The sequence below is a fragment of the Capra hircus genome, chromosome 15 (genome assembly GCF_001704415.2).
Source record: "Capra hircus breed San Clemente chromosome 15, ASM170441v1, whole genome shotgun sequence".
NCBI lineage: Eukaryota > Metazoa > Chordata > Mammalia > Artiodactyla > Bovidae > Capra > Capra hircus.
In genome coordinates, this window is record NC_030822.1 from 52,435,466 (window position 1) to 52,460,378 (window position 24,913).

Below are 24,913 nucleotides of genomic sequence, written 5' to 3' on the forward strand. Positions count from 1 at the left end.
GCCCAGTGGAGCTTCTGGGAGTCTGGAAATCGCCTGAGCAAGAAAAGGGGTCACTTCCCTTAGCTTGTTAGTTTTATCCAGAGTGGCTGGCAGGAAAGTCCATGCAGGGCTGTAGGGGCAAGAAAAGGGAGGGCTGGAGACACAAAGTCCTTGCAGGCAGCGAGGAGGCGGGGACACCCCTGAGAAGGAAGAGGCAAGAAGGCCAAGGCCTGGGGCCTGCAAAGGAGAAAAGGAAGCCCAAGAGGCAGTCAAGAATGAAGCAAGAACCTGGGACTCGATGGCCACCAGCAGAAAACCTCTCCGGGGCCTCAAGGCCCAGGCCTCCTCCACACACCTGGGCTCCAGCAAAGGCTGCCTACAGGGTCCTTGCCCATAGGCCCTCTCGCCCCCGCTATTCTACACGGTTTGCAGAAAAAAACTTGGAAGGAAAGAAAAAAATAAAAAAGGAAAGGAAGAAAAGGAATAAAAGCTAAAAAACCAGAATCCAATAGACCCAGCTCTGAAACCCAGCGCTGCTCCTTGCCAGCTGTGCTACTCTGGTGCCTCAGTGACATCTGGAAAATGGGAACAAAAACGTCCCCCTGTCCTTGCCTCCCAAGACTGTTATGAGGGTCAAATAAGCCAATGAGTGAAGGGTCTAAGTTCTGTTTCTCTCGTTGTCCGTTTAGCCGAGCCCTCATCCGGCCCTGCCCTGGTGCCTCGCTCAGCCTACGTTCTCTCCTAGGAATACTTTCACGAAGCAGCCAACTGCAAAGGGTGTCGTGGAGGATGGCCATGGGCAAGGGCAAAACCAGAGAGAAGCTTCCAGCCCTGCCTGCCTCCCCCTTGCCTCCTTTCTACCACTTTCTCACAAACAGGGGCTGTTCTGAGACCCGGTTCTGACCAAGCCACTCCCTGCTTAAATGGGTTACAACTCAGGCTCCTGAGGCCCACAGTGCTAAGCAGCCCCTCTTTTCTGGAATCCCTACCCAACCCCCAAGTTTTACCTACTAAAATCTTTTTCAATTCTCTCACTTTTTTTTAATTAAAAAGAAATTTTATTTGGCTATGCCAGGTCCTAGTTGCAACATGTGGGATCTAGTTCCCTGACCTGGGATAGAACCCAGGCCCCCTGCATAGGGAACACAGAGTCTTATCCACTGAACCACCAGGGAAGTCCCTCAACTCTCAACTTTAGACCACATGTCCACCTCTTCCAAGAAGTCTCCCTGCCCGTTATAGCTATCAGTATTTACCATGTTAAAATTTGAAAGGAAAACAAATACTTATTAATTTTTAAATAAAATTTTAAAATAACAGTAAACCTTCTATACGCTAACATAAGTAACATTTTCTTTCTTTTCTTTCTCTTTTTGGCTGCACCACACAGTTTGTGGAATCTTAGTTCTGTGATCAGGGATTTAAACCACCTGATTGAACCAGTGACCCCCTGCAGTGGAAGCACAGAGTCCTAACCTCTGGGCTGCCAGGGAATGCCCTTAAATTTTTTTTTTTTTTTAGTCATTCTTTACTTATTTTTTAATCTCAGTTTTATTTATTTTTTAATTTTTTTACATTACAATATTGTAGTGGTTTTGCCATACGTTGACATGAATCCTCCATGGGTGTACATGTGTTCCCCATTCTGAACCCCCCTCCCACCGCCCTGCCCTTCCCATCCCTCTGGGTCATCCCAGTGCACCAGCCCCGAGCACCCTGTATCATGCATCAAACCTGGACTGGCGATTCGTTTCACATATGATAATATACAGGTTTCAATGCCATTCTCCCATATCATCCCACCCTCGCCCTCTCCCACAGAGTCCAAAAGACTGTTCAATACATCTGTGTCTCTTTTGCACACAGGGTTATCATTACCATCTTTCTAAATTCCATATATATGCGTTTGTATACTGTATTGGTGTTTTTCTTTCTGGCTTACTTCACTCTGTATAATAGGCTCCAGTTTCATCCACCACATTAGAACTGATTCAAATGGATTCTTTTTAATGGCGGAGTAATAAAACTACATTTTCCAAAACAAAAAGAACTGAGGAAGAAGGATAGTATTTACATTTTTGCAAATCTCATTAACACCTGGCTGGATTCTCACCTGCTTCACATCAGGCAGCCTCATGAAACCATGCTGTGCGCTCAGGAATGAAAGGGAGAAGGACAAATAATGCCTGTGTTATTTATGGACAATACTTTTGACCTTTTAAACCCTCTAAAAACAGTCCAGCCTTAGGACCCAGGAAAGCTTTCTCCTCTAGACAAAAATGCCCCAGGGTTCTCCAGCGGGTGAATGGGGAGGAACTGGAAACTTCCCTGGTAGCCCAGAGGCTAAGATTCTGAGCTCCCAGTGCAGGGGTCCAGGTTGGATCCCTGGTCAGGGAATGAGATCCTACACGCCTCGGCTAAAGCGACTGCATGTGTCAATGAAGATCAAAGATATAGTACCACTAAGACCTGGCGCAGCCATATAAATATTTTTTAAAAAATAAAAAGAGAGACACAGACATAAGAAAACAAACTTACGTTTGCCAGGGAGAAGGGGTAGTTAGGGAGTTTGGGATGGACTGATGCGCACTGCTATATTTAAAATGGATAACCTATGAGGACCTCCTGTATAGCACAGGGAATTCTGCTCAACGTTAAGTGCCAGCCTGCATGGGAGAGGGGTTGGGAGGAGAGTGGGTACATGTATATGTGTGTATGAGTCTCTTTGCTGTTCACTGGGAACTATCACACTGTTAGTCGGCTATATACTCCAATACAAAAATGTTTTTGGTGTTTAAAAAAATTAAAATAAATAAAGAAATAAAGAGAGAGAGAGAAGGGCTGGATGCGTGTGTGTGAGGAGAGCTGCCTCAGGGCCACAGACTCAGCCTCCCCACTTCTCTCCCTGCCGGGCTCCTCACTTAGTCCCGCAGAGGTGTGTCTGAGAAAATGTGCATTTTGGATTTTCCCAGTCCCGGGTTCAACTCCTGTCTCAGTATCTCACCGGCTGTGTGACCTTGAGGAAGTTACTGAACCTCCCGGGGAGCCGTAGGCCATCATTTGTAACAGGATTATGCGGCCTCACAGTGATTCAGGAGAGAAATTGCACTTAGGACCTTTCACCCAGGGCTAGTATGTAACAGACATTCTACAAACCATAGAAAAAAAATACGCTGCTTCCCCACCTCCTGCCCTGCCCAACTCAGCCCAAGCATGGCCGAGTCAAAACAGATGACAATCCCTTTCCAGTCTCCCTGCGGACAGCTGAGCCAGGCGGGGATTTTCCAGGAGAACTTCGCTCCTGGAGAGAGAGGCACGGAGTGATGTAGTTTGCAGAGGGCAGATTTTCTATCCTGCAACAGCAGATGGCACCACCCACCAGAATTCACAGCCCATCTGAAGGGCCTGCCCTGACCCTGCCCAAGGCCTCAGGCACCTTCTCCTCCTCTGTCCTTTCTCCTGCAGCCTGGAGCGACCCAGGAAGCAGCAGCCAACCCCTCGAGTTCACAAACAGCCCCTACACACCATGTCCCACCCACACCGTGTTCTTGTCCCTGAGCACCCGGGTGCTTTAGGGGGACTTTCAAAGACCCAGCTTGGGTAATGCCTCAGTCACCCAGATGCTAAGGAGCAGTTGTTGTTTAGCTGCTAAACTGTTGTCTGACTCTTTGCGACCCCATGGACTGTAGCCCACCAGGCTCCTCTGTCCATGGTATTTCCCCGGCAAGAATACTGGAGTGGGTTACCATTTCCTTCACCAGGGTATCTTCCCCACCCAGGGACTGAACCCCCGTCTCCTACATTGGCAGGCAGATTTTTTACCCCTGAGCCACCTGGGAAGCCTGGAAGGAGCAGAAGGCCGCTGTTTTTGTCCAGGGCCCTCAGGACTCGGGCTCTGAAGCTGCCGAGTCCTCACACCTGGCTTTGAAGGCTCCTTCATGCTTGCAAGACTGCCCCACTGCCCTCCTTCCCTCCCTCACTCAACACCTCAGTGAGATTAAGAAAGGGGGTGACCAGCTCCCCGCCACAGCCCGCACAGAGCACCCAGCTTCGTGTGCAGGGTGTCCTCAGCCATGGCCTGTGCCTTTAAGGACCACTGCTGTGTGCCAGGGCCTTGACTTCAGCATCCTCAGCTGAGTTGGATTAAGCGACCATTCCATGCCTTTGCGAATTCCTTCTGGCTGTTGTCCCTTCCCCCACACGGAGACTGAATAGCCAGCGACCTGAGCCAGTCTGCCTAGGGCAGCAGGAGAGCTGGTCTAGCCCGACTGCCCTCGGCCTCAGGGAGCAGAGGCTGCCCCTCGAGAGGGGGACTGGGGCAGGAAGTGGGCTCTTTGGGGTCTTGCGCTGCTGTCACAGGGACGCCAGAAAGCCATGCAGAGCCTAGAGCCATGAAGGCCTGCTCAGATATCGTCGTCTGTGTGGAAACGACAGAGCTGAGCAAGGTAAGGGCCACCAGGGCCGCTCCCACAAGCCCCAGACGCCTGCCTAGAGCTGCTGTGCCCCATGAGCACACCTGCCAGGCAGCACGGCCACCGGCCCTCAGCCCTCAGATCTCTCCCTTCAGACTGAGTTCTGCAATCCTGCTTTCGAGCCTGAATCAGGGCCATCTTGCCCCCTCCCCGCCCTCCGGGAGGAAGCCAACTGCAGCGCCCGAGCTCCCTGGCAAGGTAACCATCTCAGGGGGTGACCCGGGGGTAGGACAATAAAGTCCTGGCAGCTCAGGGTGGTAGGTGAGGGGTGCCCTAGGGAAAGGGCTCTCAAAACCCCGCCCTGCCTGTCCGCAGGTCGGCATCCCCGACGGCTGCAGCCAGACTGCCACTTCTCCTGGCTGTGTGTCCTCCTGCTGGCCGGCCTGCTGCTCCTGCTGCTCGGGCTGCTGGTGGCCATCATCCTGGCCCGTAAGTCCCCAGGGCCTGCTGGAAAAAGGGCTTTAGGATGAGACCCCATGAGCTCTTCTGCCCATGCCCCCGAGGGATCCAGAGCCTCTGAGGCCCCTCCCCCATCTTGTCACCTCCAGAATTGCAGGCTACAGCCCCACCGGGGGCCACCTACCGTCCAATGCCTTCCCGAGGCCTCGCCACCACTGGCACTACCCCTGCCACCTCCACCACCACCTCCCAGGCAACTGGAACCCCTAAAAGGCAACCGGAGGCAGGAGTGAGCCTCGCACCTCAGTCCGGTGAGTACTCAGGGCTGATCTTCCTGGAGAAGGGCCCAAGATGGCAGGAGGGGGACATGCAGGAAAAGGCACCTTGAGAGGAAAAAAAAAAAAACCTCTCTCTTCTTTTGACCTCTGATTGCTCACCTCCATCTCTGCAGCCTGTGGGGGCCTCCTTCCCGGCCCAAGGGGCTTCTTCAGCAGCCCCAACTACCCAGACCCTTACCCACCCAATGCCCACTGCGTGTGGCATATCCAGGTGGCCACAGACCACGCAATACAGCTCAAGATCGAAACTCTCAGCATGGAGAGCGTGGCCTCTTGTCTTTTCGATCGCTTGGAAATCTCTCCTGAGCCTGAAGGCCCCCTCCTCAGGTAGGTTCCTCTGTCCCCGGAGATCCCAACCCCCACTCTCTCATCCCTGTCCTGAACAACTGTCTGGAGGGCAGAACCAGGGAGGTGCAGAGGGAAACTCTTGACTGGGAGGAAGAAATGGAGAGACTTGGCCTCTGCGCCCAGCTCTGCCACCATCTTACTACATGACCTTGGGAAGGTCACTTCCCCTCTCTGACCTTGGCTTCCAAATCTGGAAGCTGGAGCTCCCACATGTCTTTCCCATGAATCAATGGTTCAAGGATGGACAAGCAGGTGCCAGGGAGGTCACGGCTCTGCTGGAAAGGAACAGAACCTCTTTTGACACATCTTCCCCAGGATGGGACTTCAGGAAAGAGGACCACAGAGCCCAGGCAGGCTCCACTGCCACTTGCCCTGAGCTCTGAGCCACCATCACCCCCAATCTGGCTTCTTGCAGAGTATGTGGGAGGGTGCCTCCCCCCACATTCAATACCAACGCCAGCCGCCTCCGGCTGGCCTTCGTCTCTGACAGCAGTGTGGAAGGATCTGGCTTCCATGCCTGGTACCAGGCTGTGGCCCCTGGACACGGTGAGTGTTCTCCCACCAAATGCCCAGCTACCCATCAACTGGCCAACTCCAGCTGCTCCCAGCCCTAAAAAAGCGGCAGAGATTCTAGAGGGTTCTGAATCCAGATGCCTACCCCCAGGGAGCTGTGCCCACGAGGAGTTCCCCTGTGACCAGTTCGTCTGCTTGCTGCGTGACTCAGTGTGTGACGGTTTTGCCAACTGTGCTGATGGCAGTGACGAGACCAACTGCAGTGCCAAGTTTTCAGGTACAGGTCCGATCAGCCTCAGGGCGGGTACTGTCTGATCCAGGTGCAGGCTGGACCCCTCCCGGCCTGGCCCAGCTCCAAACCTGCCTGGTCATCCTTCTGACCCAGAACTTGTTTCCCATGGGCACAGACAAGATTCTTCACCGCCGTCACTGCCAGGCCTACTGGCGAAAGGCACAGAGCCTAGCAAACTCATGAGCCTCCCGCCCTCCTCTCTACAGGGTGTGGGGGGAACCTGACTGGGCTTGAGGGCACTTTCTCTGCTCCCAGCTACCTGCAGCAGTACCCTCACCAACAGGTAAGCCAGCCAGTGCTCCACAGGGAGGGCAGTGGGGCACGTGTGGGCACACCTGAGCAGCGGGGTTAGTGCGATGGAGAACAGCATGGCAGATACTCCTTGTACCTGGAAAGACCAGAGATCAAGCAAACAGGAAGGGGACATTATTAAGTGCTTACTAAGTACCCAGCTCCTGTGCTGGGTAAGCTTATCTCTGAGACAAGACAAGTTAAAGGCCCTTCCACCAACGGTGTTGAGAGTGGTGTAGGCCAAGCCCGCCCACTCCCTACCCAACTTGCAACCAGGGAAAGCCCGTCTGGAGTTCAGCCTGGGGACCCCGATTGGAACAGGAGAAGGAACCCATAAATTACCCCACCTGTGCCCTCCCCCCAGCTTTGCACCTGGCATATCTCGGTGCCTGCTGGACATGGCGTCGAACTGCTCTTCCACAACTTCAGCCTGGAAGCTCAGGACGAGTGCAAGTCTGACTACGTGGAGGTGTACGAGGCCCACAACTCTGGGGCCCTCAGCCTCCTGGACAGGTACAGGGCAGAACCACGGGAGGAGCCGAGGATACACCCCGCCTCCACAGCCTGACGTCAAGGCTGCCCACAAATTACCACCCCCATTCAGTAGCCTCGTTGTCCTCTCTTGCACCAAGCTGAAGGTCTCCTCGCTGTCACACTTTTTAAAAAGAGGCTTGTCCTTCCGCACCTGTCCTTTGTGCCTGTCCCTCTTGCCTCGAGTCCTTGCATTGCCTCCTCCAGGAAGCCCTCCCCAGGCCTCTCCCACTCCCAGTTCTCCTGGGTCCATTTCCAGTTCCCCCAGAACCCTCACTGATTTTCCCTAGGTGGAAGTGGCTCAAGTTCAAGCAGTGTGTCTAGTACTTTGTCTACTGAACATGTGTGTCTTCCTCCCATGAGTCAATGACTATGCCTCCCATCCCCTCTGGCATTGTCCAGAACACCCAGCTCCCCCTCAGGCCTGCAAGAGGCCTCATGCATGCTCGCCCAGCCAGGGGGGCCCGATGCCAGGATTCCTGCCTGCTCTGGACAGGTTCTGTGGAGCAGAGCCGCCCCCACGTCTCATCTCCTCGCACCACCAGCTGGCAGTGCTCTTTAGGACAGACCATGGTTTCAGCATTGGGGGCTTCTCAGCCACCTACCGGGCCCTCAACGCCACAGAGAGTAGGTGGCCCTGGGCGCTTGGGTGTGGGCAGTAGGGGCGCCTCCAGAAGAATGGGGAAGGGTTCTAGACCCTGGTCTAGGCACAGTGAAGGCCATGGGGATTCAGACATGTCCCCCCGTGCCTGCAGGCCCCTGTAGGCCCGGAGAGTTCTCCTGCCAGGATGGAGGGTGTAAGAGTCTGCAGTGGATGTGCAGCACGTGGCGAGACTGCACCAATGACAACTGCAGCAGCCCTTTGTTCCCACCCCCAGGTGAGGAGCCTGCCCTGCACTGCGGGCAGGGCTGCCAGGCCTGGGAAGGCTGGGTGCCCATCCAGAGAAACCCACGGGCACACATCTTAACAGTTATCCCTATCCTTCCTGATGGGGGCTGAGGGCCCCCTGTTCAGACTATAGACCACTTTACCAAATCCTGAAGAGATTCTCCCCTAGTGGTGGCAACAACATTTAAAGTTACCCCCAAGACAAATGGGAATCTGGGAGACGATGGTTCGGGCTTCAAGAACCAGTCCGGTCTTTGCCACACAGAGGCTCTCTCCAGGGCCCACCTCAGAGATGTGGGTGAGCCCTGGGGAATTCCTTCCAGATGGCTAGTGATTCTGCCAATGTCGGTGACCCTTGCTCCCTGAGATCACAGAGGTGCCTGCATGATGCCCGGGGCTGGCGAAAGATGCTTGGAGTAGGCTCCCGAGAACAGGAACCCTCGACATGTATATAAGGCATCTCTCTGTGTTAACTCTTTTGATTCTCACAATGGCAACCCACTCCAGGATCTTGCCTGGAGAATTCCATGGACATAGGAGGCTGGCAGGCTACAGTCCATGGGGTCGCAGAGTCGGACATGACTGAGCAACTGACACTTTCACTTTCTTTCCATATTATTTCCTTTGGTTCTCACAACAAGCCCCATCTGACTCATAAAGGGTAATTAGGTGACTTGTCCCCAGTCACACAGCCAGTGAGTGCTCCCCAGGGTGACCCTCCCCTCCCCTCCCTGCAGAGCTGGCCTGTGAGCCTGTCCAGGTGGAGATGTGCGTCGGTCTGAGCTACAACACCACGGCCTTCCCTAACATCTGGGTGGGCATGACCACCCAGGAAGAGGTGGTGGAGGTCCTCAGAGGTTACAAGGTACTCCAGGCAGAGATAAGGAGGAGCCCCCAGGAAGGGAAGGAACCTGGGGAGCCGGGTGCCTGAGGGCTCCTCTCTTCCTTCCACAGAGCCTGACGAGCCTGCCCTGCTACCAGAATTTCCGGAGGCTCCTTTGCGGGCTGTTGGTGCCCCACTGCACCCCACTAGGCAGCGTCCTTCCCCCTTGCCGCTCTGTCTGCCAGGAGGCAGAGCGCCAGTGCCAGTCTGGCCTGGTGCTACTGGGCACCCCCTGGCCCTTCAACTGCAACAGGCTGCCTGAGGCAGCTGGCCTGGAGGCTTGTGCCCAGCCCTGACCCTGAGGCGGGGCCCTTGCCCTCTGCTACACACCCTCCTTTGCCCATCAGGGTGGGCAGGCAGGGGAGCAAGGGAAGGGGCCCAGCATGGAACTCTGCCCATCCCCCCCACTTCAGGGTCCTCCCAGGGAGGGGAAGAGGAGTCCTCAGTGGAGCTAGTGGGGCCCTCCCAACTTCCCATATCCTCCCCTATCCCTTTACTTTCCCCAGCTGCTGCAAACAGCTGGCCTGACTCCACGCTGTACCACTGACAATCTGGACCCCTTCCCACCCAAGTCTCTGATCTTGACTCCCTGTCTTCTGCCTTCCTCATCTCCCATCTAGTTTTTCAGGCTCTCTGTCACCCCGCCTTCTGACATTTTCATTTATTCAACAGAAAATGTCATCTAGAGTCTAGTCGTGTGGCAGGGCCTAGTTCTGAGCCCTGGCCATCCAGCTGTCTACTGTTCTAGAACCCTCCACCCTCAGTTCTCAGCTTCGGTTTCTCCTGGATTTATCCTTGGACTCTGTTATCCTTGGACTCTGTTATCCTTGGTCTCTGTAGCGGCATCATCTCTGCTTCCAGCTCCCTGGAGCTATGGATGCCCTGAGCGTCTGTCAATAGTTCTGCCTCTCTGTGCCCGCCTCAAACCTCTCCCTCCTTTCTCCGCCAAACTTTGGCCGGACGCCGCGCGACACCACGAGTTATTTCCCTGCTATTTCCCGGCCCGGGCTCTTGGCCCCCGAGCAACTGGTTTCCTCTTGGAGTCTGGGAGGAGCACAGCGGAGCCGGCAAGGAACGAACCAGGACCAGGGAGACACCGGCAGCAGGGGGAGACTGGCTGGAGAGAAGCGCAGGGAAGGCAGCGCTGGGGTCACCTGGAGGGTCTGAATTAGCGAGAGCCCCGAAGGCCACGGAGAGAGCGAGCAGCCCCGGGCGCCGGGAGGGGCGTGAGTGGGGCGGGGAGATGGGGCCGGGGGAGGGGACTGTGGGAAAGACTGGGCGCCGGCCGGGGCTGGAGGAGGAGGGAGGTCCGGTCTGTCCTTCCCTCGCGCGGGGCTTTAGAGGTTCCCGGGTCTAGGGACCCCTCTTCTTCTTCCCCACGCGGCCACTCAGCCTCGCTCAGGGACACGGCAGTGGGGTGGGGACCGAGCCGGCCGCGCCGGGAGTGGGGACCGAGACAGGTCCCAGGATTCTTGGTCCCGACTCCTGTCCTGCCCGGCCCACAGACGACCAGAGGCCCGCGGCGTCCGGGCTCCGCGTGCCAGCGCCATGAGGCCGCTCCTCGCCCTGCTGCTCCTGGGCCTGGCGACCGGCTCGGCCCCTCTGGACGACAACAAGATCCCCAGCCTGTGTCCGGGGCACCCGGGCCTTCCCGGCACGCCGGGCCACCATGGCAGCCAGGGCCTGCCGGGCCGCGACGGCCGCGACGGCCGCGATGGCGCGCCCGGGGCTCCGGGAGAGAAAGGCGAGGGCGGGAGGCCAGGTAAGCGGCTCCTCGGCGGCAATCGGTGGGGACGTTCCAGGGAGCGCCGCCCGGCTCTTGCCCGCGGGGTCCCGAGCTAGGGGTTCATGCCAGGGGGCTCCGCTCCCGTCCCCGCCCGACCCCGTCACATCGGGGAGCCGCAGAGGAGTGACTCGGCGGCGGGAGCCGGAACCCCTGGGACCCTCAGATCCGCCCCGAGCCCTGCAGGAAGTGGGGACGGGGCCCTGGGGCGCAGGGCGGCCCCAGCCGGGAAGGGGCGGCTGGGAGGCTGAGGGAGGGTGTGGGAGGATCCCGCGGGCGCACCCTAACCGCTGTGCTTCCCTCCCCCTTCCACCCGCAGGCCTCCCGGGGCCGCGTGGGGAGCCCGGGCCGCGAGGAGAGGCGGGACCCATGGGGGCCACCGGGCCGGCGGGTGAGTGCTCGGTGCCTCCGCGCTCCGCCTTTAGCGCTAAGCGCTCTGAGAGCCGGGTGCCCCCGCCGTCGGACGCGCCCCTACCCTTCGACCGCGTGCTGGTGAACGAGCAGGGACATTACGACGCCGTCACCGGCAAGTTCACCTGCCAGGTGCCCGGGGTCTACTACTTCGCCGTCCACGCTACTGTCTACCGGGCTAGCCTGCAGTTTGATCTGGTCAAGAACGGCGAGTCTATCGCCTCTTTCTTCCAGTTCTTTGGGGGGTGGCCCAAGCCAGCCTCGCTCTCCGGGGGCGCCATGGTGAGGCTAGAGCCTGAAGACCAGGTGTGGGTACAGGTGGGCGTGGGGGATTATATTGGCATCTACGCCAGCATCAAGACAGACAGCACCTTCTCTGGATTTCTAGTGTATTCTGACTGGCACAACTCCCCTGTCTTCGCTTGATGCCCACTGGAAAGTGAGCTCATGCTGTCTCACTCCAAGGGGAGGAGGGGGTGACACCGAAGGCCTCATCACCCGGGAGGGCTGGCCCCCCTGGAATGTCCTGAATGACTGCAGAGGTGGGGTGGGGGCCTCTCCGTTCTGCTGCCGGCAGGGAATGGGGATCAAGGCTGAGATCAGGGCTGGCAGCATGGGGCAGTGGCTGGATTTCTGCCCTAGATCAAAGGAGTTTGGTAGTTCCCCCCAGTTGCTCTGGCCCGGGACCCCAAGGTGTGGTGCTTGCTTTCTGGTCCCCTGTCTCTCTGGGTCTTCCCTTATCCCTCCTGCCCCTGGGCCCTTTTTCTCAGAGATCATTCAATAAATCTAATAAAACCCTCCTACTGGCTTCTGTCTCTCTTTACTGGTGGAGATGCTTTGATTTTGAGAATGGGGAGACGAGGGAGCAGGGTGGAGGGAGAGGGTGTTCAGGCAGAAGGGAGGGCTCTTAGGCTAGATGGAGCCTGGGCCAGGAGATACAGAAAACAGGCCCAGGTGATGAAGAGGCCGGTCCACGGAGCTGCCACCCAAGCGGTGTAGGTTGCGAACAGGAGCGCCCTGCTAGGGATGGTGTCCTGGTGGGGGACTCCGGCCACCCAAGAAGGCACACCTTTTTCTAACTCAAAGATGTCATAAGAACTGGCTGGAGCTTCAACACACACATCCCTGCCCTGACCAACAAAAAGGAACTTGGGATTTTCACCCATGGCTGCTCTGGCTCTGTGCCTGTTTCCTGGATGACTGGAACACTATTTCTCTGTCCCTGATGCCAGGGGAGTGAAGTGTCCCTGGCTGTCTAGAGATGTTATTTCGGAGATGGCCACAAGGGGGCGTCCTAGTTCCAGAATGCAGCAGTGACCCTAGATAGCTTGAGCTCCTGGCTACTAGGGCGATTAGGTAGAGGAAGGGTTTTGAGGTCTCCCAGTAGGATTCCAGATGGGGTGGGGGATAATGGGGTCATTTGCTCCCAGCTCAGGAAGTTTATCTTCTCTCATAAAATGTTTATCCTCACATTAAACAGAGACTGGAAGGAACTAAGCCTCCCCTTGGTCATCTCCCCTTCCAGGGTTGGGGGAAGGGGGGCAGAAAAGCCCTTCCTCAGGCCTCTCCACTCCAAGGTGGATGTGGGGAACGCTCCCTCACTGTGCTAGGCCGCGCCACTAAGCCCGTTCAATCTCTCTGCCTTGTCCCGCCCCTAACCCAATGACTAACAAACCCAGGCTTGCCAGGCCCACATCAGCTCAGGCTCTCAACACAAAAGTGGAGGGCCCTCTCCTCAGCCCCTCCTGACCTACCCCTTTCCCCCCTCCCCTCCTTCCAGAAGGCTGTCTCTGGTATTATGCTCCTACATATAACATACAATTATGGGATAGTGTCCCGCCCCCCACCCCCACCCCTTTGCAGGTCATGTGAGGATTGATATGACCAATGGGGACTGGGCCCATTACAGGAGCTAGAGACAGGCCTCCCAGCTCTCCAAGAGGAGGCCCCGCAGCTATACTCCAGCCCATCATAGCACCTCTCTGCCAAGAGACACAAAGACACCAACTCCTTCAAGAATCTCAGGATAGATTGGACTCCAGGCAGCAGAAGCCCCAAGTTCTCTCCTGGAAAGAATGGCACTAGAGGGAAAACTTGCTCAATGGGTAAGTTCACATTCCTCTTTCCGAGGGCTCAATTCTGACAAAATGGAAAAGATAGGGCTATGCTTAGTCACTCAGTCGTGTCCGACTCTTTGCAACCCCATGGACTGTAGCCCGCCAGGCTCCTCTGTCCATGGGGATTCAGGACAGAATACTGGAGTGGGTTGCCATGCCCTTTTCCAGGGGATCTCCCCAACCCAAGGATCAAACCCTACAGGTCTCTCACACTGCAGGCAGATTCTTGATTGACTGAGCCACCAGGGAAGCCTGGAAAAGATAGGGAGAGCTTTCCAAAAGTCATGCATATGAGAGGGCACAAATTGGAGAAGGTAAAAGCAAATCTAGCCACACAGGGCACAGGCTCTCCCCAAGGCGCCCTATCTCAGCTCTTCCCCTGCCAGTTCCCCCATCAACTACACTTGGGACTGAAAGACCCTGCTGCAGCATCCGTTACCATAACCAACCATTCACCCTTGTGAAGATGCACACAGAGGCCATCAGAGCTGTAACACTTTATTCATTGGATCCTGGGCCAGACGGACCCCTCAGGGAGCTGCATGCCCCTCAGCGCTGGCTCCTTCTGTATTTGGACTCTAGTGAAATGTGCACAGTCTTCCCTCCCCAGTGGCAGGGAGAGACGGACAGAAGGGGAATGTCATTTTTTTCTCTGTGATGTGGGGAGTGAAAGGAAGAGGAACAATCTGGTTATCCCTCCTGAGGTTCCCAGTGATGCCGGGTATCAGAGGGTACATGGTCCCAAAGCCAGGTGCAAACATACATATATACACACACACCTGGGGGGTAATTCTTGACCCCAGCTGTCAGGTCAGGTAAGGAGGGAGCCTTGTAAGATCACAACAGGTAGAAGCAGTTCAAAGGGCACCTGAGAGATACTACCCCCAAAGCCTGCCAGAGCATAGGAGCTCCAGCTGAAAGCAAATGTTCAAGATAATTCTAAGGCCCTTGAATTGCCAAAATACCCAAATGACATTGATGTGCATGGCTGAAGAAGCTGGGAAGGAAGTGGGGAGGATGCAGGGAGAGAACCTACAAATCTCAACAGAAAAACCAGAAGCGAAGTGGGGGGAGTCCCCAACGCTGGCATCAGGGTGGGCCCTGGCTGGAGGGGAGTCCACAGTGAACAGTCTCCGGGGCCTTGCAGAGTGACACCCTCACCACCCTTGGCATCACAGGGACACACAGGGTAAGGAAAAGCTGTTACCCTGCCCCTACCCAAGTCACAGTCTTTCAGGGTTTCCCACTTCAGTGTCCTGGAGATGCAGCTTAGAGACTCAGCACGATGACTATGGGGGCAGCAGGGGATGCAGGCCGGGACCCAGAGATCAGGTGTGAACATGGCCTGAGCACAGCTGGCTGCGTGGAGCATGGAGGGGTGGGCAGGAGGGAGGAAACCTTCAGAGGTAGACGTTGAGGGTCTGCAGGATGCCCCGACGGCACAGTGGGCAGTTGCGGTGGTAGACGGGGTGGCGCATCAGGATCTCAGTGCAGGCCTGGCACAGGCACAAGTGCCGGCAAGGCAGCAGCAGCACCGTCTTGCTCTGGTCCTGGCAGATGACACACTTCTTCCGCTCCTCCTGCTCCTTCAGCAATTCCCACGGGTCCTGCCCAGCTACAGACTCCTCCTCGTTGAGCCTCTCCCGGCCCCGGGCAGCCGTCACTCTGGCCATCCTGACCTCCTCTTCTTCTGCCTCTGATCGGGGCCCAGCTTCAGGAAGAGCATCCTGTCGCCATGTCCTGGCTGAGGGCAGCCTCCTAGGGCCACCCTGGGGGGCTCCAGGGGCCCCTCCCCGGTTTGGCCAGCTCGCCAGCTGCAGGCTACGGCTCCAGACTCGGCGCCAGGCCTCCAAGCCCAGAACTAGCCGAGAGAGCCGCACAACATCCTCTCTGAGCCGGTGGTAGGATGGCCGGGCATGGAGCTGACTGAGCGCCCGGGTGGCCAGCCTCAGGGTGAGGTCTGGGTGTAACAGAGTCACTGTCACTGCCAGCACGCAAGCCAGCAGCACCAGGCCAGTGAGATTGACAAGCACAAAGCTGGCCAGGAGGCGGGCAGCTGAGGCCAAGAGCTCCAGCACTAGCTGGCAGGGGGTCCAGAGAAGGATGGACATGGCCACGGCACTGCTGGAAATGTGGGCTAGAAAGGCAGCCACTACATCTGTCATCCTCCACAGCGGCCCCATCACTGCATCCCACAGGGCCAGCACAAGGGAGAAGAAGTTCTGAGTGCCAATGAGGCAGATGTTGACCAGGCTATTGATCACGTAGGCCACTAGGCTCATGGTGATGGCACAGACGTCACAGATCTGACGCAGCAAAGCATGACCATTGGAGACCATATTGAGGACACCCCGGTGGAGGATCTCCCGGCTCCTAAGCGCCCCATGGGAGGCCAAGTGCCCCAGGAGCTTTAGGCTCTCCAGGCCAGAACAGCAGCTGTACAGTACCGTAGACAAGGCCTGCAAGCCCCCACAGGTGAAGCGGACCATAGCTTCAATCAAGGCCAGCAGTGAAAGTAAGACTCCACGGCCCAAGTGCAGAAGACTAGTCAGTACCGTGTGTGGCAGGTTGTAGATGAAGGCCAGGAGCCAGGCCAAGGAAGCCAGGAGGGAGGACACCAGCAGGAAGTTGAGGTCCAACACCAAGGTCAGCACATCCAGCAACAGGCCCACCCCATTCACTACCAAGTACACAGCCTCCATGATAGGGCTATGGGGTTGGTCCTAGAGAAGTCTGGCTCCCGGCTGAGGCGGGTGTCAGGGTTGTCAATATTTGGGCGGAAGGGGGCTCAAGGATTAATCTGGAAGGGAAGTGAACGGTCTCTCCAATCAGAGAGAAACTGAGGAAGAATTGGGTTAGAAGTGGAGTCTCAGGGGAGGGAAAAAGGGCCAGGTGCCGATCCAGGACTCCCGGTTTTGAAGGCGGTCTGTTTGGGAAGAAAGAAGCCAAACATCTCTAAAGTGGAAATGATCCCGGGCTGGAGGAAAAATCTCAGCTTTGGAGGCCTGCTGGTGGCGTACCACGGCCGGGCAATGGGTCAGATCGAGAGAAGACCGGGAACGGAAGGGATCGGGCCAGGCCGGGGCCGGGTGGGGGCGGCGCAGGCTGGGCGCAGGCTCGCGGTCCAGCTACGCAGGTGCCCCTGTCCCCTCCCGGCCCCCGTTCTCTGGGCTCGCGGCGCTTTGCGCCCAAGGGAGCAGGAGGGAAGGGAGCGAGCCTCAGCAAACCCCAGGCGCGGCCTCTACTCCGCTGGGCGCTGCCATCTTGTGTGAGAAAGGGTGGGGCAAGAGGCATGTCAAGGAGGGAGGGGCGACGAACTCTGGCCAATCGGTGAGACTCAACCACAGGAAACATCGAGCGTTCATTGGTCCGTTTGAACGGCGCCCAAACATATTCAGTGCTTTACAGAGGTGAGGCGGAAACAGATTGAAATCCCCTCCCCGTTGAGGCGGGGATTGGTCAATTGAAGGGCAGAGGCGACTCGCCCCAGCCCCGCCCCCTAAAGGAGCAGGACTCGTGTGTGTGTGTGTGTGTGTGTGTGTGTGCGCGCGTGCGTGCGTGCGTGCGTGCGTGTGTGTGTGTGTGTGTGTGTGTGTGTGTGTGTGTGTGTGTGTGTGTGTTTTCCATGGCTCAGTCGTGTCAGACTGGGACCCCACGGCCAAATTTCTCTGTCCATGGGATTTCCTAAGCAAGAATGCTGGAGTGGGTTGCCGTTTCCTACTCCAAGGGATCTTCCTGACCCAGGGATCGAACCCGCCTCTCTTGAGTCTCCTGCATTGGTAGGTGGATTCTAAAGGAACAGGACTTTGGACTGGGCTATTACGGGCGCTGTTCTTTCTCTTCGCCTCCAGCCTTGATTTTTTTTTAAAGTCCGGATTGGTGGTCACTGTTCTGAACCAGGCTTTAGGATTGCACCACCTCCACAGCCAGACTCAGTCACTTGTCTTCCATTCATCCATTTTCTCCATCGTGTATTGAGCTGCTACACATGCACTGGGGATGCAAAAAATGTTTAAGACCTGCCTGCTCACAAGCAGTTTAAAGGGAAACAGATTGTGATAGGGGATTCCCAAGCTGCTATTTCCAAACTGTTTCCTCAAGCTCTGTCACGTTTTCTCAGCATCCTCAGGAGATTACCTCATTGTCAGTAAGAAAAAGAGGTCACAGGCTGGAAATAGCTCACACTCCTAGCCCAGGCCCTATTCATTTGTTTACTTAAACACCTGGGCAGCCTTAGTAGTTGCCTCATTATTTTATCCCTTTTTAAAATATTCAAATAATATTCAAAATATCTAAGATCCTATCCCAAATACATTGAGAGCCTGGTCTTCTCTACTAAAGCCAAGGATACTTGGGGGTCTGAGCCTCCCCCTGGCCTCTATTGTTTTAATTTCCTGCTTGCATTTGTTCCCTGGAAACAATGCACAACAAGAAAGTTGGGAGTTAAGTTTTGCTTAGGGTAAAACGAGGACTATAGGCCAGCAGACAGTCTCTCGAATAGTTCTGAGGAACTGCTCAGAAGAGGTAAGAGGGGAGCTGAATATATATATGTAATTTTGGTAGGTAATTGGGCAGACGTGCAATCTTTTCACACATGTTTTTACAGAAGGCTGCTGCTGGTCACAGGAAGTTTGCTGCTAGTCATGAGAAGCAGATATCTCCATTAATGATTACAGTACTTTTTTAGATATAAGAAGGTGCAAGAATTTGTGTTCATAAAAATCTCCTGAAAATAACTATCTGAAGGCCTGTTCTGCCTGTTTTTCCCAGAACATAGAGTGCCTCATTCCTGCTCTTGGTTCTGAATTCCCTTCAGGGTATGTCAAAGTTGAGTGACTGGTGGCTAGTGACAGTTTTTAGTTGGCACAGTAAACTCTTCTTAAACTGTCTTTAAGACTTCTTCTTAAAGTGTCTCTATCACCCCACCCTGGACACTGCCTGAATCCTTTCTTTCCCAAAGCACCACTGATTCAAGGCTGAAATATTCTGCACACCTTTTCAAGACAGGTGGCTCCCAGTACAGGTTAGAACATAGTGCAGTTTCTTAACTCCCCACGCTTTTCTCTAGCTTCTCTCTCACATCTGTCAGGCCCCAACTTCATGTTTTCTCTGAGACATGTTTTCCCTTTGTCTTCCTCTTCCTTTTGAGATTTCCCCTCTTTCTCGAACCACCAGACTCCAACTTTCCATTGTTATTATTTGTTTGTTTATTTCTACTGCACTGGATCGTCATTCCTACATGCAGGCTCTCTCTAGTTGCAGTGCTCGGGCTTCTCACTGAGGCAGCTTCTCTTGTTGCCCAGTATGGGCTCTAGGGCATGTGGGCTTCAGTAGTTGTGGAGCCCGGGCTTAGTAGTTGCAGCTCACAGGGTTAGTTGCCCCTTGTCATGTGGATCTTCTGGGACTAGGGATCGAACCCATGTCCTCTACATTGGTAGGCAGATTCTTAACCACTGGACCCCCAGGGAAGTCCTCCATTGTTGTTTGATATACAGAATAGTCTGTTTCTACCCCCAATTCCCTCTAAACTGTAGCCACAAAATCCTCATTTCTCTACACAAAGGAGAATAATATAAAGATTTGTTTAACCTTCTGTCCATATCACAGTCTGTTGTGGTTATTGTTGCTGGTGGTTTTTTTTTGTGGGTTTTTTTTTTTTCATTTTCCCCTAATCTGAAATCTTAGCGAAAATGCCCATCTCCTCTTCAAGATACTTGATCCCACCACCCATAACCTGTCCTCTCCAAAAATTTTACTTGTCCAATGAATACTATTGTGTTTTTAATCTATCTTCCTGAAGCACTTGACACCAGTGACTTCCTCCACCGTTGGCCTCTGGACCTTACCCTCTCTTGTCTTCTTTCTGTGCTCACCATGGCCCCCTCTCCTCTCTACCAGTGATTCCCAAATCTGTGTCTTCAGCCTGAATTTGTCTTTCAAAGTTCAGGTTCCAGCTGCTTCCTTAACAGCTGCTGGATAGCCTACTGGTGCTTCAAACTTAATGTGTCCAAAATCAAACTCAGCAAATTTGCTGTGCCTACACTGTGTGTACTTAACCAGCCAGCTTTCTGCACCAAGAAAGACCTTGAAGCTGGCAGGATCCTCTAAGACAGTATTTCTATTAGCCTGGGACCAAGGCCTTACCTTTGTGATCTGAGACATCCTTAAACAAGACACAGCCTTGGACTCTGTTGGCATTCCAGCAGTAGACAGCCAGAGGTTACCTGTGGTCAACATTCTTTGGGTAAATTACTATGGGTGAATTACTGCAAAACGCTCTCCATCCCTATGCTAGAAATATAAAGTACCATGTGACCACAGAGCAAATGAAGTGCTGGGATGACAACCCCCTCCCCCCCACTGCTTGGGAAAACCAAGGCACTTCTTGATTCTGAGAGGTTGTAAACACTCCCTTTGAGGTGATTGTTGTGGTTTGGACTTAAGCACTATCTCTACTGACTTGATAATATTTCTTTCTCTTCCAGGACTGTGTTTCAGATAACAGCTAGTTCAAACCCACTGCTGCCAAAGCAGGGGTCATCTCTATTTGAAAATATTTTTTAATGTTTATTTTTATTTATTTGGCTGCTCTGGGCCTTAGTAGCAGCATGTGGGAACTAGTTCCCTGACCAGGGATCAAACCCAGGTCTCCTGCATTGGGAAAATGGAGTCTTAGCCACTGGACCACCAGGGAAATCCCCATCTTCTATTTGAAGGCTGGAAGACTTGAGAGTATTGGTCAAAAGAGCTAACACCAGGCTCCCCTGGTAGTCCAGTGATAATCTACCTGCCGATAACAAGAGACATGGGTTCAATCCCTGATCCGGGAAGATCCCACATGCCACGGAGCAGCTAAGCCCATGCGCCACAACTATTGAGCCTGAGCTGTAGAGTCTGGGAGCCTCAACTACTGAAGCTCATGTGCCCTAGAGCCTGTGCTCTGCAATATGAGAAGTCGCTGCAACGAGAAGGCCACGCACTGCAGCTAGAGACTAGCTCCCACTCGCCACAACTAGAGAAAAGTCTGCGCAGCAACGAAGACCCAGCCAGAAATACATAAATACATAATTAAGTCAATGAATAAAATTAAATTTGAAAAAGAAAGAACCAACAGCAACTGACTTTAGGGAGGAAGTTCAAATTGCTTATGAGTGTGAGTTGTAGTGGTTGAGAAAAAAGAAACCAGATCTGGAGAAAACTTAATGCCTGGAGGCGCTATCCTTGCAGAATTGTGTCATGGAAGATACAGTGGTATGATCTAAAATGCTCAGGCATCTGCCCAGGGGCCTGCTGCAACAACAGCTGGTTTCTGCTGTTGTGCCAAGTGCAGGGCTTTTGTGCTGCTAGGTGAGAGATACGGGCTGGGACAACAGAGGGGGTTTTTAGAGGTTGTTCAGGCTTGAAGAGATGGGGTGAAACCAGAAAGACTGTCTAATTTAGGAGTTTTGCTTTGTGGCGCTGTGTCTCCTATAACCCTCCCTTTTATCTTCCCATCATGTGTTCAGTAAAATCCGTATCACTGCCATGGTCTTAAGAGTTTGATATTTTTTTTCCTTTTTGATTTAATTTGGCCTTTTAATTATGCAGATCATTTACCAGATCCCCAAAGTCAAACTATATGAAAAGGTATATTCCTAAAAGGTTTGTGTCATGGTCTGTGTGTGGATTGGAAAAGTTTCCAGATATGAGGCAGAATGAGAAGAGACTGAAGTTTATTAGAGTGGGAGACACAGTTAGAACAGAGAGCTGGCTCAAGAGAAATCCAACCCCTTTCAAGGGCTAGTAGGCAATTTTTATAGCCTCAAGACTGAGAAAATTCCTACTGGAAGGGTGGCATTCAGTTCAATTCAGTTCAGTTCAGTCGCTCAGTCATGTCCGATTCTTTGCGACCCCATGAATCGCAGCATGCCAGGCCTCCCTGTCCATCACCAGCTCCCGTAGTTCACTCAAACTCACGTCCATCAAGTTGGTGATGCCATCCAGCCATCTCATCCTCTGTCGTCCCCTTCTCCTCCTGCCCCTAATCCCTCCCAGCATCAGAGTGTTTGCCAATGAGTCAACTCTTCGCATGAGGTGGCCAAAGTACTAGAGTTTCAGCTTTAGCATCAGTCCTTATAAAGAAATCCCAGGGCTGATCTCCTTCAGAATGGACTGGTTGGATCTCCTTGCAGTCCAAGGGACTCTCAAGAGTCTTCAACACCACAGTTCAAAAGCATCAATTCTTCAGCGCTCAGCTTTCTTCTCAGTCCAACTCTCACATCCATACATGACCACTGGAAAAACCATAGCCTTGACTAGACGGACCTTTGTTGGCAAAGTAATGTCTCTGCTTTTAAATATGCTGTCTAGGTTGGTCATAACTTTTCTTCCAAGGAGTAAGCATCTTTTAATTTCATGGCTGCAATCACCATCTGCAGTGATTTAGGAGCCCCCCAAAATAAAGTCTGACACTGTTTCCACTGTTTCCTATCTATTTCCCATGAAGTGATGGAACCAGAGGTCATGATTTTAGTTTTCTGAATGTTGAGCTTTAAGCCAACTTTTTTCACTCTCCTCTTTCACTTTCATCAAGAGGCTCTTTAGTTCCTCTTCACTTTCTGCCATAAGGGTGGTGTCATCTGCATATCTAAGGTTATTGATATTTCTCCCGGCAATCTTGATTCCAGCTTGTGCTTCTTCCAGCCCCACGTTTCTCATGATGTACAATGCATGTAAGTTAAATAAGCAAGGTGATAATATACAGCCTTGACGTACTCCTTTTCCTATTTGGAACCAGTCTGTTGTTCCATGTCCAGTTCTAACTGTTGCTTCCTGACCTGCATAAAAGTTTCTCAAGGGGCAGGTCAGGTGGTCTGGTATTCCCATCTCTTTCAGAATTTTCCACAGTTTGTTGTGATCCACATAGTCAAAGGCTTTGGCATAGTCAATAAAGCAGAAATAGATGTTTTCTGGAACTCTCTTGTTTTTTCGATGATCCATCAGATGTTGGCAATTTGATCTCTGGTTCCTCTGCCTTTTCTAAAACCAGCTTGAACATCAGGAAGTTCACGGTTCATGTACTGCTGAAGCCTGGCTTGGAGAATTTCGAGCATTTCTTTACTAGCGTGGCATTAGTGATTGGTTAAGATACTATGGTCATTTCCTTGGTGGCTTAGATGGTACAGAATCTACCTGCAGGAGATGCAGGTTTGATCTATCCCCTGGAGAAGGGAATGGCTACCCAACCACTCCGGTTATTCTTGCCTGGAGAATTCCAGGGACAGAGGAGCCTAGCAGGCTTACAGTTCATGAGATCACAAAGAGTCAGACATCACTGAGCAACTAACACTTCACTTTTTAGGATGCATTGGGTGGGTATTTTACTTAATATGGGGTCAGGGAACTGGCTAGTTTAGATCCGAAGGCTTATGGCAGTGGTAGATACAGGGCTCCGTTAGTGGCAGAGATTGCTGTCCTGTGACCTGGGTATAGGGCTCCACAGTTTGCTCTCACCCTGGCCCCTCCACCCCGTTCCCTTCGAGTAACACCCTTAGCCCCACAAATCGCAAACACACTGAAAACTATTTTCCTCAATCGGCATCTGAGGCTTGGCACTGGCACAAGAGAACCCAAACCCTAAACATCGGCTCTAGTAATAACACTGTTCAGGCCCAGAGAAGCACTTCACATCTCATAACCCGTGTCCTGGAAACATGAGGTGACTGTATCCAAATGACACAAAGTTCTATGGTTTGTGCCACGGGAGAATTTCAGCCACTGAAGCACTTAGGGAAGAAAAGAAATACGTTAATTAACTAGTCAAATCCTCTTGCTTTTCCTCCTGTTCCAATTTGTGGTTCCAGAAGTACTCCGAAATTAATGTGGTATATGCAATAGTGGCTGAGGAACATTTGTAATATTAATTCATATTTTTTAAAATTTGTCTATATATGCGTCTAGATGAAACATGCTCGCGATTTTATTGGCTTTAGTCCTATTCTGATTTACAGGAAGGACTGAAGAAAAGCAACTTACGATTTTAGGCATTGATTTAAAAGGATGTTGAAGGTAAGTTGATAATGCGATTGACACGGTTAGTAAAAATAAAGATGGACACGGTTAGTAAAAGTAACATGAACAAGGTCATTTTTTTCACGAAAATCCAGAAACCTTTTTTTGTACCGTATGCCATGTATGGCACATAGTTATTTGTTACTATGACCTGACCTCAAGTGTGGTCATCATGGCTTTCTTTGGAACATTAAAAAGATTATATACAGAATTTTCTGGATCTTCCCAAAGATGAAATATCTTAGGAAAACACATATCACATTTGACTTTACAACACTCTTGGACACATGATGAGAATATTGGCTAAATGCTATTAAAACAAGTAGATTTAATTAACACATGATACTAAAAGAAGAGTTAAGCAAAACAACAGAAAGCTCTCAAATAGTTTCCACGTGGTCCCAAGTGGAAAATGAAATTATTCTTGAATGTGTGCTACCCACAGATATTTGAGAGGGACTGTTTGTTAATAATATTGAGAAAAGTTTAACGAATCTAAACCTAAGTTTGATTGTTTTAGTTTCTTTGTTTTTTCACAATTGATGAGCTAATACTAATACATTATTATTACTAACTGAGGTCCATAGTTTACATTAGTGCTCACTTTTAATGTGGTGCATCCTTTAGGGACTTCCCTGGTAGTCCAGTGGCTAAGACTCGAAGTTCCCAATGCAGAGGGGTGGAGTTTTATACCTGGTCAAGGAACTAGATTCCAAATGCCACAGCTAAAGATTCCCACATGCCGCAGATCAGATCCAGCACAGCCAAATACATAAATAAAAATAAATATTTTGAAAAACCCTGAAATCTGCTGTAGATCCTATGGGTTTTGACAGATGTATTATACCATGGCCTACCATTACAGTATCATGCAAAGTATTTTCCCTGCCCTAAAAATCCCCTGTGCTCCACAAGGATGACCCTTTCTTGCCTCCCCTCCAGCCCCACTTCGTGGCCATCACTGATCTTTTTGACATCTTCTTCGTTTTGCCTTTTCCAGAATGTCATATCACTGGAATCATGCAGTATGTAGTCTTTTCAAATTATCTTCTTAGCAATAAACATTCGGGCTTCCTCCATGTCTTTTTGTGACTTGATAGCCCACTTCTTTTTAATCCCTGCGTAATTCCATTGTATGGATGCAGCTACCAGTTTGTTTATCCATTCTCCTATTAAAGGACATCGTGATTGCTTCCAAGTTTTGACAATTATGAATAAATCTGCTACAAACACCCATGTGGAGGTTTTGTGTAGGACTAAGTTTTCAATTCATTTGGGTGAATACCAAGGAGCGTGATTAATGGATCTTATAGTAAAGGTATGTTTCACTTTATAATAAACTTCCAAACTTTTCCAAAGTGGCTGTGCCACTTTGCATTCCCATCAGAAATGAATGAGAGTTCCTATCGCTCCACATGCTCTCCAGCACTTGGTGTTGCCCGTGTTTTTGAACTTTAGCTATTCCAATAGGTGTGCATTGCATCTCACTGTTTTAATTTGCAATTCCCCAGGCTTCCCTGGTGGCTCAGACTGTAAAGAATCTGCCTGCAATGCAGGAGATATAAGAGACACGGGTTCGATCCCTGGGTCGTGAAAATCCCTTAGAGGAGGGCATGG

At 52.4% G+C, this 24,913-nt stretch overlaps 3 protein-coding genes across 4 annotated transcripts; 2 read left to right on the top strand and 1 right to left on the bottom strand.

Annotated features, from left to right (window-relative positions):
* Positions 4,187 to 9,733, top strand: MFRP (membrane frizzled-related protein). Its single transcript, XM_005689544.3, has 13 exons — positions 4,187 to 4,424; positions 4,547 to 4,649; positions 4,767 to 4,880; positions 5,000 to 5,161; positions 5,302 to 5,515; positions 5,952 to 6,082; positions 6,201 to 6,326; positions 6,548 to 6,624; positions 6,997 to 7,145; positions 7,660 to 7,790; positions 7,919 to 8,041; positions 8,790 to 8,917; positions 9,007 to 9,733. Exons 1-13 carry the CDS (start codon positions 4,371 to 4,373, stop codon positions 9,229 to 9,231), a joined length of 1,737 nt encoding a protein of 578 aa, XP_005689601.2. The 5' UTR covers positions 4,187 to 4,370; the 3' UTR covers positions 9,232 to 9,733.
* C1QTNF5 (C1q and tumor necrosis factor related protein 5) lies at positions 9,889 to 11,929 on the top strand. Of its 2 annotated transcripts, XM_018059663.1 has the most exons (3): positions 9,889 to 10,161; positions 10,441 to 10,697; positions 11,038 to 11,929. In XM_018059663.1, exons 2-3 carry the CDS (start codon positions 10,484 to 10,486, stop codon positions 11,553 to 11,555), a joined length of 732 nt encoding a protein of 243 aa, XP_017915152.1. In that variant the 5' UTR covers positions 9,889 to 10,161; positions 10,441 to 10,483; the 3' UTR covers positions 11,556 to 11,929. The 2 variants fall into 2 exon arrangements, with proteins under 2 accessions (XP_017915152.1, XP_017915150.1); XM_018059661.1 differs by lacking the exon at positions 9,889 to 10,161 and having other exon boundaries at positions 10,193 to 10,697.
* Positions 13,729 to 16,529, bottom strand: RNF26 (ring finger protein 26). Its single transcript, XM_005689543.3, has one exon. The coding sequence runs from the start codon at positions 15,946 to 15,948 to the stop codon at positions 14,647 to 14,649; it is 1,302 nt and encodes a 433-aa protein (XP_005689600.1). The 5' UTR covers positions 15,949 to 16,529; the 3' UTR covers positions 13,729 to 14,646.